This window comes from Aotus nancymaae, unplaced genomic scaffold (genome assembly GCF_030222135.1).
Source record: "Aotus nancymaae isolate 86718 unplaced genomic scaffold, 86718_ANA_hifiasm-v0.15.2.pri h1tg000040l, whole genome shotgun sequence".
Taxonomy (NCBI): domain Eukaryota; kingdom Metazoa; phylum Chordata; class Mammalia; order Primates; family Aotidae; genus Aotus; species Aotus nancymaae.
In genome coordinates this window covers 78997975-79012027 of record NW_026988454.1, presented here as the reverse complement: position 1 = coordinate 79012027, position 14053 = coordinate 78997975, and the positions used below count along the sequence as shown (strand labels likewise).

The 14053-nt window shown below is 36.6% G+C and overlaps 1 protein-coding gene across 1 annotated transcript in view; it reads right to left on the bottom strand.

Moving 5' to 3' along the window:
• Window positions 1-14053, bottom strand: part of RARS2 (arginyl-tRNA synthetase 2, mitochondrial) — an 85841-nt gene that overhangs the window by 11682 nt on the left and 60106 nt on the right. The window contains exons 9-15 of the mRNA XM_012444217.3: window positions 12301-12459; window positions 10698-10804; window positions 6086-6181; window positions 2937-2997; window positions 1633-1709; window positions 729-853; window positions 4-71 (exon numbers count right to left, since the gene is read on the bottom strand). Coding sequence (XP_012299640.2) covers window positions 4-71; window positions 729-853; window positions 1633-1709; window positions 2937-2997; window positions 6086-6181; window positions 10698-10804; window positions 12301-12459 — 693 coding nt within the window. The remainder of the gene's footprint in view (window positions 1-3; window positions 72-728; window positions 854-1632; window positions 1710-2936; window positions 2998-6085; window positions 6182-10697; window positions 10805-12300; window positions 12460-14053) is intronic.

The window sequence follows — 14053 nt, the reverse complement described above, 5'->3', positions numbered from 1 at the left end:
GACCTGAATAATGAGTGCTGCAAGTCCAACCCTCTCTGCAGTCTCCTGTGGGTTTTTGAGTTCTTTAGTTGCTGAAATACACAAAGGCATATCTTTAGCCTACATGACACTGTGCCAATCATGGATCAAGGTGAAGATAAGATCTGCCAAAACATGCTGACAATGAAGAACAGTTTCAGAGTGGGCAATTTACTTTCCTCATTTAGGCTATTTTACTTTTGATGACATTTCCTCTGCCTACATTAAAAGGGAAGAAATCCAAATTTATTTATTCAAAAAATATTTGTAGGAAAAATAAATTTGGATTTCTGATACTATCTATCTATCTATCTATCTATCTATCTATATATATATATACACATATATAGATATATATATCTCTCTGATACTTAGTTTTCCAAGGGTGAAGTTTAAAGTCACAAGGACTTGTGACTTGTATCTAAATTATAACACAGAAACTTCACGAAACCACCCAGACAACAGAATGACAATGCTCAAGCTATCCATGAAAAGAGGACCAAGGTTACAGTAATTCAGATTATTGAAGTGACCAGTTCCTGAGTAGCAAGTATAAAATTCTGGCACCTCTAATTAGTGAAAGCTATTTTTGACAAAGTTAGTGACACTTCAATAGAGGGACAGTCATAATAAATCACACTGCCCAAAGTCCAGGATAACATAAAAGTGGCATGTAAGTTATGATTTTAATAAGAAAAAACTGAATTCACTCTTAATCAAAGCCATGTTCTGTAGCATCCTTAATTGAATCTCATTTAAAACATCTTCCAGAAAAGTGACATCTCCTCTTCGAGTCTTCATTCCCTGCACTACTCCAAAGGGCACGTGCTGGCACCTAAAAGAGTGGGCATCTAGTTAACTGAAAGCTAAACAAGAGCTGCCGCTGAAAGCATATAATACCGTTCAGAGCGTGGTTTGAACTTTAACCCTCATAGCAGAGTTTTTAATAAAATGAAACTGATGTGATTTGTATGCTACAAAGGACATTAAGCACAGCTTCACTTTATAGAGATAATCACCAACATGTGATTAAATTACTAGTTCCCTTTAGGAGAAAAAGGAGATGTGGATTAAGAATTTTGAAAACTAAGCCACTGAGAGCAGGTAACTAATAAAAATACAGCTATTAACGGTTTGTAAGTGGGCCAGGCATGGTGGCTCACGCCTGTAATCCCAGCACTTTGGGAGGCTGAGGCCAGCGGATCACCTGAGGTCGGGAGTTCGAGACTAGCCTGACCAACATAGTAAAACCCCGTCTCTACTAAAAATACAAAAATTTAGCTAGGCATGGTGGTGCATGCCTGTAATTTCAGCTACTTGGGAGGCTGAGGCAGGAGAATCGCTTGAACCCAGGAGGCACAGGTTGCAGTGAGCTGAGATTGCACTGTTGCACTCCAGTCTGGGCAACAAAAGTGAAACTCAGTCTCAAAAAAAAAAAAGTCTGTAAGCTGGAAATTATTATAACCAAGACATAATACAAAAAATCAAGTCTGCTTTTCCATACTAGTATCTTGAAACAAAGAATTGAAATTTGAGTGAAAAACTTTAACCACTAGGTACATTTGCAGGATCAGCTGACCCTGAACAGACAATTAAGAACCACACAGACATTACCTTTCTGCCCAGTCATATCCCATGATCTTCAGCATTTGGAATACTTGCTGAAAATGCTTTTTTTGTCCTTTATCTGTCTTGGGGGAAGAAAATATATGTAAAATAAAAGAACAGTGACAATGTACAAAAATAGGTTGGACTTGAATCAAATTAAGATATTTGAGGTTTGACAGACTAAAGTCATTGTCAATCGATACATTTTAAGTAAACACAAACAGGATGTCCTGAGAAGAATGTCTAAGTGGAGTGCTCTACAAGGGAGGGAAATGAGAGCCATAGCACTCCACTAAGTTAGGAGGAAATGTGAACTTCAATCTTCTGAGTATTCTGTTTCAATTTCTTCCCTCTTGGCTATTATGACCCTGGTTTCTCAGACCAAAGCTAAGCTCTAAACAGATATCTGATGACAACTTTTCTTCTAAGTGGAAAGGAAGGTTTCACATGGTAAGTAAGGAAAGGGGAAAAGATACTAAAATATCACTCAGCAATAAAATGAACAAACTACTGACACACAGGACAGCCTGGATGACTCTCCAGGGCATTCATTATACTGAGAGAAAAAAGCCAATTTCAAAGATTAGATATTATATAATTCCATTTATACAACATTCTCAAAATGACAAAATTGTGCCAAAGAACAGAGCAGTGGGTGCAAGGGGTTAGGACTGGGGTGAAGGTGTGATTATTAAGTGGTTTACCATGAGGGAGTTTGTTTTGTGATGGAACAGTTCTATATTCTGAATGTGGTGGTAGTTACATGAATCTATACATGTGATAAAGTCTCATAAAACCATACCTACATAAACATTGACAGGAAAGTACATGTAAAAGTTGGTGAAATTTCAATAAGGTCTCGACCAATGTTAATTTCCTGATATTGACAAAAAGTACTATGGTTATATATTATCTTTGGGGGGAAACAACTGTACTATTTTTAAACTTCTTTTGAGTATTAAATTACTTCTTCAAAATAAAGTTATTTAAAAACAACTGTTAAGCCAAAATCAGAATTGAAAAATAAAAAACAAACTTGGCATTATAGTGACCTGTATATATGGTTAATTTCATATAACTATTTTACTGATTCAGGTAATTTTTTCTTACTATGAAGCAATCAATGTTAACTTTTTCATTTTTAAGTTTTTAAACTTTTAAATAATAGAAGTTGCCCTTTTAAAACATACTAAATGTTGACTTCTCTCTGTAGTTTGACAACTTTTTCCACAGTTTTTCAAGATGGCATCAAATTTCTACCTCTAGTTTTCATGTGTTAGAGATCACAACTTTTTGTTCTGATTACTTACCACATATATCATTGTATCAAAATTATACTTGTCCATTCGATCTATAGCAGCTGCAAGATCTCTGAAAAAGTGTCCATAAACCAAGAGTCACTAAGCAGATCTGGGTAATAATTGGTTTTACCTATTTAATAGCAACAAGCATTTTCTAATAAAGAACTTGAATTATTCCACAGCCTCAGGAATTCCACCCACATTCAGATAATGCAAATATCACATTTTGATATAAAATAAAAATAGGTTTGGGAAAAACAAAAACACTGGAAAAAGTAATTAAAACCTAAAATACATACAAACAAAATAAATATATAAAAGTTCTACAAGTAGTAATAACAACTAAAATAGCTCTGGGTAAAGTGTCTTGTAGGTAAAATGTTTTACGATGAAGTCTCCACTAAAAAGAATTACCCATTACTTATCTGCAATATATTCTCTTAATGAACATATTTAAAATATAGATGATGTAGTAAACAGGTGTCATCGAGATACTCTCCTATTAGTATTACTAAGGACTCTCAAAGCCTTGGGTCAGTCAGGGGGAAAATCTTCTAACGCATTTTAAAAGACCATAAAGTCCTTTGACAGAATTTCTATCTCTCTTATCTCTGATTAAATACAAATAGCCAGTTTGCACATAGTATGAAATAATGAAAAATAAACCATGAAACCTCATAAACCGAAATTTCAAGTCAAGGATTATGAAATATTAAAGTTTAAAATTAGAGCTATTTTGGATTAACTATGTATGATACTGGAAAGGTGGAAAAATTCGATCTTTTGAAATGTTAGGGATCATCAAAACGTCATAAGTACCTATCTCATGATCCTGACATGGCACAGGGCATGCAGTCTCAATGGAGGCAAAAATTGTTTTTTGAGGGGCAAAAAAAATTCTTTTTTTTTTTTTAGAAGCAGATCTCACTCTGTCACCCAGGCTGGAATGCAGTGATATGAACACCCAGGCTCAAACAATCCTCTTGCCTCAGCCTCCTTGAGTAAGTAGGACTACGGGTGTGCACCTCCACACAAAGCTAATTACTTTTTAAATTTTTATTTATTTATTTTAAGACCGAGTCTTGCTCTGTTGCCCAGGCTGGAGTGCACTGGCGCGATATAGGCTCACTGCAATCTCCATCTCCTGGGTTCAAGAGATTCTCCTGCCTCAGCCTGCCGAGTAGCTGGGACTACAGGTGCACACCACCATGCCTGTCTAATTTTTGTATTTTTAATACAGACGGGGTCTCATCATGTTGGCCAGGCTGATCTTGAACTCCTGACCTCAGGTGATCCACCCTTCTTGTCCTCCCAAAGTGCAGGGATTACAGGCATGAGCCACTGCAAATTTTTTGTGGAGATGGGTCTCATTATATTGCCCAGGTTGGTTTCAAACTTCTGGCCTCAAGAGATCCTCCTACCCTGGCCTCCCAAAGTTCTAAAATTACAGGCGTGAGCCACTACAGCTGGACAACAAAAAAATTTATTCTTCATGCATAAACCACAGATATACATACAATATATAGAGAGATACAGAATATCTGTGGGATAAAATTTCATGAGGACTGGCAATTAGGAAAAATATGGCTGAAAAGGTTCCTTGAAGGGATCATAATTTTAAAAATGTTGAGAAACACTTGTATAGAAGATTAACACAAAAATGATGTCACAAATAGACACCTGTGTTATATTTTTTTGGTTTGAGACAAGGACAAAACAAAGAGAAACTTTTTGATCCAAGGAAAAAACAAAAAAGAATAAGAAAAATTTCTAGGTTGAGTTTGTAGAAACTGAATTTCAAAGCCAAAGAAGTGTCAGGTCATTTAGTCCAGATCTCTCATTTAACAAAGCAGAGAATCATGCCCCAGAGAGTTAAATGACAGTCCCAGGTCTCCAGCCTCACACTCTGCTCTTTTCAGTATTCTCCTGCACTTTTGTCTGCTGTAACAACTCCTTTAATTTACACCCCACAAACAAAGGTATTCCACAGGAAACCCACTAGAAGGCAGAAGCAACTGATATTAAAGCAAAGTGAAAAACCAAACATTTCAGTAAGTGGCAAAAAGACAATTATTTTCCCAAAGAAAAAAGAGAAACTACATGTGTTAAGGTAAATATACACAAAAGTCTGTATCTAATGACAGCCTGAAAAAACACCAAGTCAGGATAGTTACAGAGACTTCATGTCATAGAGCCTCTATTCTGAGAGGATATTTCTTTTTCCAAAGAAAAATATAGGTGTTGAAAAATTTAGACCTAATGATAGCCCAAAAAAGACACCATCCAGACCCAGATAGTTACAGAGCCTCTGTTCTCAATGGATACTTCTTATAACCATTGTGCAAGGGTTTATTTCTTTAATCTGTCTAGCAATAATCAGTTGACACAAAAAACTTTTTACTATATATATTTGCTTATCTAGAAAAATACAAGATACATAAGTTCTTCTCACTTCCTAATCCCAATTGCATAGAATTGGTAAAGGGAAATGTCAAAAAGTAATAGAAGGTAAAAGATGAAATTCCTAAGGGGAAGTTAAGAGACTTGACTGGTTGCTTAAAGTTGTTTGGAACAAATTATGGTAGTTGATAATAATAACAACAAAATATCATGACTTTATGTTACAAAAGTGAGTTGTGACCTAATATAAAATTCTGGCCTGGGAGACACTTTTGCCAGCAGTGCTTGTATGGATTTTATTATCATACCTTCTCTTTTCTATTAGCTTTGTCCCAGAAATAAATACTTTGTCCCAGAAATAAGGGTGCTTGATAAACCCACTTCTTACTGATAAAGAGATTGCTCCCTGCCACAAAGGTCAGTCACTGAGATGGATGGAAAAAAATGTGACATGGCTGCCTTCTCCCTCAGTCTGTTTTAACAAATCGCAATGAGGTCTGGTATTTATGTGCATGTAAGATGTTCTTTACAACATGAGGAAACCCTTGAGCTAATATGGTCACCTTTTAGTATACATTTCCTTGCCAATGTGCCATTGTAACATACTTTTAGTTGATTATGAAGTACTTCAGTTTTATAGTTTATAGAATACTGTAGTCAGCTGTGGGGTTCAATAATGCATAATTAATTGTAAATAGTTTTTAATCTGAAAGCAACAGATTTAGAATGAAATGTTTACCCTCACAGAAGCTACAAACCTGGTTGCATAGAGAGAAGTCCCATCACTTCGCATTACAGTAAAAATTGAAGAAGGGTCACCATTTCCAGATAGATCTACTACAGCAGTTCCTTTTCTAGAAATGCAAAAAGGTAACTCTGAAGCAACATAATAAATTCAGACCTTTAAAATTATAATATTTAAAACATTAGAAAACCAGAAGGTATTTTTATTTCCCACATAGCAATAAGCAGTGCTAATTCAAGCTTTAACCAAGAATGGAAAAAAAGAATATGACTGAGAATCTCTTATGAATGGGTATAATGTAATTAATATTTGGTTATCCTCCCTTTTAAATCTGTAGCTCTGGATAAGGTACTCAGATAAAATCTTTAATATACCTAGTTGAAAAATGAGATGCAGCTGCATCGTAACTATGAAATGTCACAGATTCTCCTTCTAATTCATGGTATTATAACATTCAATATTGGGCTAATTTTTAACATGCCACAAAGTACCTGAGTATTAAAACTACAGATTTTTGTCTTTCCTGCATGACCAAAATTGGGATCTGTATATGACAATCCAAAAATTTTCCTTAAGGACATTACTGAGGATGCTATTAACCACATTTCATGTCTTCTTTATAAATACGACAGGAGAAATTTTGCTTTGGTTCTATGAAAAGTGACATGCCTCTTAAGCAGTTGGTTTGCCTCTACATTATAGATGTCTAGGCTTCTTTTGCTGGTATTTCTCTGTTTAGCTGACAGGAAGCTAAAAGCTACATTAGAAAACAATTAGTCAAGAAACAGAAATAAAAGGCATCCAAATTGGAAAAGAAGTTAAATTGTCTCTGCAGGCAATATGATCTTCATTTTTTCTTTTTTGCAATATGATCTTATAAATAGAAAACTCTAAAGATTCCGCCAAAAGACTGTTAGAATAAATGAATTTCCTAAAGTTGTAATATAGAAAATCCACATATAAAATCGCATTTTTTTTTTGAGACAGTTTCACTCTGTCACCCAGGCTGGAGTGCAGTGGCACAATCTCAGCTCATTGCAAACTCCACCTCCTGGGTTCAAGTAATTCTTGCCTCAGCCTCCCAAGTAGCTGGGATTAGGCATGCACCATCATGCCTGGCTAATTTTTGTGTTTTTAGAAGAGACGGGTTTTCACCATGTTGACCAGGCTGATCTCGAACTCCTGACCTCATGTGATCCACCTGTCTCAGCCTCCCAAAATGCTGGGATTACAGGTGTGAGCCACTGTGCCCAGCCAAAAATCAGTAGCATTTCTACATACAACAACAAACTATCTGGAAAAAAATTCCTTTTACAGTAACATCAACAAAATTAAAATAGGAATAAATTTAACCAAAGAGCTAAAATATCTATACACTGAAAACGATATAACACTGATGAAAGAAATCAAAACACATAGATAAATGGAAAGGTATTCTGTATTAATGGATTGGAAAAATCAATATTGTTAAATGTCCATACCACCAAAAGCAATCTATAGATTCAATGCAATCCCTATCAAAATTCCAATGACATTTTTCATAGAAATAGAAAAAAAAAATCATGAAATTCATATGGAACCACAAAAAACCCCAAATCCCCAAAGCAATATTAAGCAAAAACAAAAAACAAAAAACAAAAAACCAACAAAGTTGGGCCAGCTGTGGTGGCTCATGCCTATAATCCCAGCACTTTGGGAGGCCAAGGCAGGCAGATCACTTGAGGCCGGGAGTTCAAGACCAGCCTGGGCAACATGGTGAAACTGCATCTCTACTAAGAAATAAAAATTAGCTGGGTGTGGTGGCACATGCCTGTAATCCCAGCCACTTTGGAGGCTAAGGCAGAAGAATTGCTTGAACCTGGAAGTGGAGGTTGTAGTGAGCCGAGATAGCACCACTACACCATAGCCTGGATGGCAAAGCCAGACCACGTCCTCCCACAAAAAAAAAAAAAGATCAAAGCTGGAGGCATCGCACTACCTAATCTCAACATCTACTACAAACTATAGTAATCAAAACGGTGTCATACTGGCACAAAAACATAGAGACCAACGAAATAGAATAGAGAGCCTAGATACAAATTCACACATTTATAGTCAACTGATTTTTGAAAAAGGTGCAAAAATAACACAATAAGGACAGTTTCTTCAATAAATGACATTGGGAAAATTGGACACCCATATGCAGACGAATGAAACTAGACCCTTATCTCTCACCATGTTGAAAAATCAACTCAAGGGGTATTAAAGACAAATCTAAGACCTGATTTGTAAAACTATTAGAGGAAAACACTGAAGTCTTGGTAAAGATTTCTTGGAGCTAATCCTCAAAGCACAGGCAACGAAAGCAAAAATAGACAGATGGGATTGCATAAAACTATAAAAGCTTCTGCATAGCAAAGAAAACAATCAACAAGGTGAAGAAACAACCTAGAGCCTGAAAGAAACTACTTGGAAAACATACATCTTATAGTGGTTAATAGCCAAAATATATAAGGAACTCAACTCAATGGAAAAACAACAACAAAAAAACCAAACCAACACCACCACCAGCAAAAAAAACAAATTAAAAAGTGGGCCAAGGAAGCCATTATCTTCAGCAAGCTAATGCAGAAACAGAAAACCAAACACCACATGTTCTCACTTATAAGTGGGAGCTGAACAATGAAAACACACGGAAACGGAGAAAAAGAACACACACTAGGGCCTGTTAGGGAGATAGAGGAGGGAGAATATCAAGAAAAATAGCTAATGCATGCTGGGCTTAATACTTAGGTGATGGGTTGATGGGGCAGCCACACATTTACCTATGTGACAAACCTGCACATCCTATATACGTGCCCGAGAACTTTAAAAAAAAAAAAAAAAAGAAGTGAGCCAAAGACCTGTATAAACATTTCTTAAAAGAAGACATAGGTGGGTGCAGTGGCTTATGACTGTAATCCCAGTACTCTGGGAGGCTGAGGCGGGCTGATCATGAGGTCTGGAGTTCAAGACCAGCCGGGCCAACATGGTGAAACCCCGTTTCTACTAAAAACATAAAAATTAGCCGGGTGTGGTGGTGAGCACCTGTAGTCCTTGCTACTAGGGAGGCTGAGGCAGAAGAATTGCTTGAATCCAGGAGGCAGAAGTTGCAGTGAGCCGAGATTGGGCCACTGCACTCCAGCCTGGGTGACAGAGTGAGAATCCGTCTTAAACAAAACAAAAAAAAAGAAGACATACAAAAGGCTAACACATACATGAAAAGGTGCTGAACATCTCTAATCATCAGGGAAATGCAAAATTAAAACCACAATCCACAATGAGACATTTCTTCACACCTGTTAAGATGGCTTTTACATTAAAAAAAAAAAAGATAAATGTTGGCAATGATGTGGATAAAAGGGAACCCTTGTACACTGTTGGTGGGAATGTTAGTTAGTAGAGCCATTATGGAAAACAACGTAGAGATTCATCACAAAACTGAAAACAGAACCATATGATCCAGCAAACTCACATCTGAGTATACATCCAAAGAAAATGAAATCAGTATGTCCAAGTGATATCTGTCCTACTATGGTTATTGTAACATTATTTACAATAGCCTTGGTATGAAACAATCCTAACAGATGAATGGATATTAAAAATATACAACAGGTAATAGCCTTAAAAAAGAAGGAAATCCTGTCATTTGTGACAACATGGATAAACTGAAAGGACATTATGTTCAGTGAAATAAGCGATGCACAGAAAACAAATACGTATAATCTCACATGTGGAATCTAAAAACTTCTATTTCATAGAAGCAGAGAACTAGAATGGAAATTACCAAGGGCAGAGAATGGGGAGATGTTGGTTAAAGGCTACGAAGTTTTATGTAAATAGGAGAAGTTCTGGAAATCTACTGTACAGCATTGTGAGTATAATTAACAATAATGCACAGTACACTTGAAAACTGCTAACAGAGTAGATTTTAAATATTCTCCTCATAGATAAGTATGTAAGGTGATGGATATGTTAATTAGCTTGATTTAAACATTTCACAATGTTTATATAAACATCAAATTATGTTGTACACCATAAATATATACAATATGTCATTCATCAATTATAACTTTGTTTTTTTAGAGAAAAAAATCTACCATAAGCAAGGAAATAGAATTCCAGGAGGGATATGCTAACATCATCTCCAACTTCATATTACTTTTCCTGCCCCTACTTCCTGTTTTCCTCATTTTACTCTTTTAAAAGCCTGTTGTATTATACTTATTTTCACATGCTGCCTTAAATATTTTTTGAAAAGGCAGGGATTTAGTTTTAGAAGGTAAAATTGAGCCAAAAGATATAAAATTTATTTCCTTTTTTCAGTTATACTATTATTAGGTTGTATGACCTTAGGTAGGTCACTTATATTTTCTGTGTCAGTTCCCAGCCTTATAAAAAACAAGTAACAGCCTTTATCTAAACCTTAACAGCTTTTGCTATGGCAGCAAAATATAGAATGTGGGAAATACTTTGAACAGGAAAAAGCACTATGAAAAATGTCAAGAAAGCTGCACACTGCATTCTGTTGTCCTTACTGAAAGGATACGTCAATAACAATTTCAAAGAACAAATAATTTTACTAAAGAATAGTAACCTGATCATACATTGTTTTCAGTAGGAGTCCTTTACTCTCCAGCAACTTTAAGACTTCTTGAGATTTTTCATGATAAAATGATTCTCCTGAATATTCATCAAAATATATTCCCAGACGCTAAAAGAGTTCAGAAACAGACAAACAAATGTTAATTCAATCTCCTATTCTTACCCTAAGGCAAAATCAAGGATGCACTACCACCTGTCACACACATGAACACAATAAAAATTAAACTGGGCTGGGCGAGGTGGCTCACGCCTGTAATCCCCAGCATTTTGGGAGGCCAAGATGGGCGGATCACGAGGTCAGGAGGTCGAGATCATCCTGGCCAACATGGTGAAACCCCGTCTCTAGTAAAAAAAAAAAAAAAATACCAAAAAATTAGCCAGGGGTGGTAGCATGCACCTGTAGTTCCAGCTACTCAGGAGGATGAGGTAGGGGAATCACTTGAACCTGGGCAGCGGAGGTTGCAGTCAGCTGAGATTGTGCCACTGCACTCCAGCCTAGGTGACAGGGCGAGACTCTGGCTCAAAAAAAAAAAAATTAAATCGAGGGCTGGATGTGGTGGTTCATGTCCATAATCCCAGCCCTTTGGGAGGCTGAGGCAGGAGAATCACTTGTGCCCAGGAGTTCAAGACCAGCCTGGGCAAGACGGCAAGGACTTGTCTCTTTATTTTTGTTTTTTAAAAAAGATTTCCTGAAATACCACAGGGGGAAGATAAAACAACAACAACAAAAAAATCACTCCTTTGCTCAAACCTCCTAACAGCTTCCACTATACCAGTCAAGTACTCACAACGGTACTGTGCTGTGCAATATAGTAATCACTAGGCCCAAGTGACAATCTAAACTGTTAAACTGGAATTAAGCGAAATTGAGAATTTAGTTCCTCTGCCACACTATTTACACTTCAAGCCACATGTGCGTGGTGGCTACTGAAGAAGATGGCCATAGATATAGAACATTCCCATCACCACAAAAAGCACTGGACAGCCCTAGAGAAATTTTAGAAGTATGCCCCATATGCTACTAGCTCTTCAACCTTCTCCTGTCATTCATCTTGCTTACTTAACTCCACTCACATGGGCTTCTTTATAAAACTCTCCTAATTCCACCTACAGACCGCATACCTGATCTCCCCAGCTAGTGTCTAGCGCCATCTAATAAAAACATAGTTGCTTGTTTCTTGCTTTATCTTTAATTTGTTCAGTTTGTGCTCTGTCTCTAGGCTAGAATGTAAGGTCCACAAGAGCAAGGGTTTTCCTCTTCTTCACTGTTATCCCCTACCTACCAAATGTTTATTAAATGAATCCATTTATTAACCATTATATATCAGCCTAAGGAAGTGTAAGAACAAAAAATAAATATGAAAAAGTGAACGAATGCTAGAAAAGAAAACCCAGATAAAAATGAAGCATGAGAAAACCAGCTGATACTGCTTCAGGATTATTCTGTAGTTCTTTCAGCCCAAAAAACAAAATTTGAGTCCTAATTTTAAATTCATCTACAAATTTATTTTTAAAACACAAGCTTAACAAGCAAATTTACTATGCAGGTAACAGCCAAGAGCTGCAACGTATCCTGAAAAAGCAGAAGGGAGAGTCAACCAGTACCTTGTAAATTCGAATGTACTCTTCAATGCTCAAGTCCCGGAATTTTTGCCACAGTGAAAGTGCTTGCACATCACCCAGTTCCAATCGCTGGAAGAACTCCTGTGCCGATTTTGCTACACTTTTATCATCTGCTGCTTCTTTATTAACTTGTACATAAACCTAAAAGTACAATAGTACATTAAATAAAGTATGTTACCAGTCACTGTTATCTCTAATATGGAAATAAAGCAAAAAAAAAAACACATGCTGAGAATTCTCATTTAATTTAACACAGACCCCCAGGGTAAGAATGCCTATTTAAGACTAAGCTGGTGGCTGGGCTTGGTGGCTCAAGCCTGTAATCCCAGCACTTTGAGAGGCTGAGGCGGGCCGATCAGCTGAGGTGGGCCGATCAGCTGAGATTGGGAGTTTGAGACCAGCCTGACAAACATGGAGAAACCCTGTCTTACTAAAAAACACAAAATTAGCCAGGCATGATGGTGCATGCCTATAATCTCAGCTACTTGGGAGGCTGAGGCAGGAGAACTGCTTGAGCACGGGAAGTGATGGTTGCAGTGAGCTGAGATTGGGCCATTGCACTACAGCCTGGGCAACAAGAGTAAACTCCGTCTCAAACCAAAAAAACACTAAGGTGGTATTTCTACGTTGTTGTTTCCCCCCACAACATGCCAAATTATTATCCTGTAACTTCACTAAGAAAGTCTGAATAAAGTAGGATGGCTTGATCTGGCAAAGAAACAGCCAAAGGATGATTTAGCATTTGCTTTTATGAAAGATTTTTAAACTGTTTTCTAAACAGCTTACTGTGTAAAGACCAGTAAAATAGGTAATATTGGTTTTAAAAAAAAAGACAGCTTTTGGATAGTTAGTATAATTATGCTCTAAACTTAGGATCTTAAAAACTGTATGGAGCACCCACTCTGGAGTTTTATTTTACACCACCTGTCTTAGCTACTTTAGTTCCATACCCAGCCAAAGACTAGCATGAAGTCGATGGCTTATTAAGGGCTCAGGTGTACTCTTCCAGCTCTAAGAATTTGTGTTTCCAATGTAGTTTCAATCATTTTCCAGTCTCCAAAATATAATGTTAATAAATGACATTAAAATATTAATATTATAGTTCAAGTAGTACTGAAGTTATACATATGGAATCCAAAGATTTTATTTACAAATTATAACTCACTTGCAGGTTGAAACATCAATAACTTTACTATCATATTATTTCCAGAAAGCTATTAAAGTCTCATGAAAGCAATAAAAATTGGTCAATAAACTATGAAAAAATAAGGCTTCTAAACTCTTATAGTGCTATTATCAAAATATCAGGACAGCAATATATGGATAGAAAAAATGATTTTATTGCTGGAGGACACACTGGCTTATACCCACTAAATATTACCAACGAATGGGACAGGGCATTAAACATCTCTCAAGATAAAAATGTTTCACCTTTCATAAATGATTTATGTTAACTACTGGAATGACAGACTTTAAGGAATAAATACTGCTAAAGAAAGGTTAAAATTACCTTTTGTTCCCCACCCCCCAGAAAAGAGTTAACATAGCAGGCCTGGTACTGTTATATTAAAATATTTTGCTTGCAAGGTTGATCACTGGCTGGCAACTATTAACTTAGATTTTTGGAAATGTTTCCACCAATTTAACTGATAAAAGTGGTCGCTGTGCCTAAACTGTGTGTGCAAACAATACGGCTTAGGCTGCACCTCCGCTTTCCTTCTGGGAGTTTGGGATT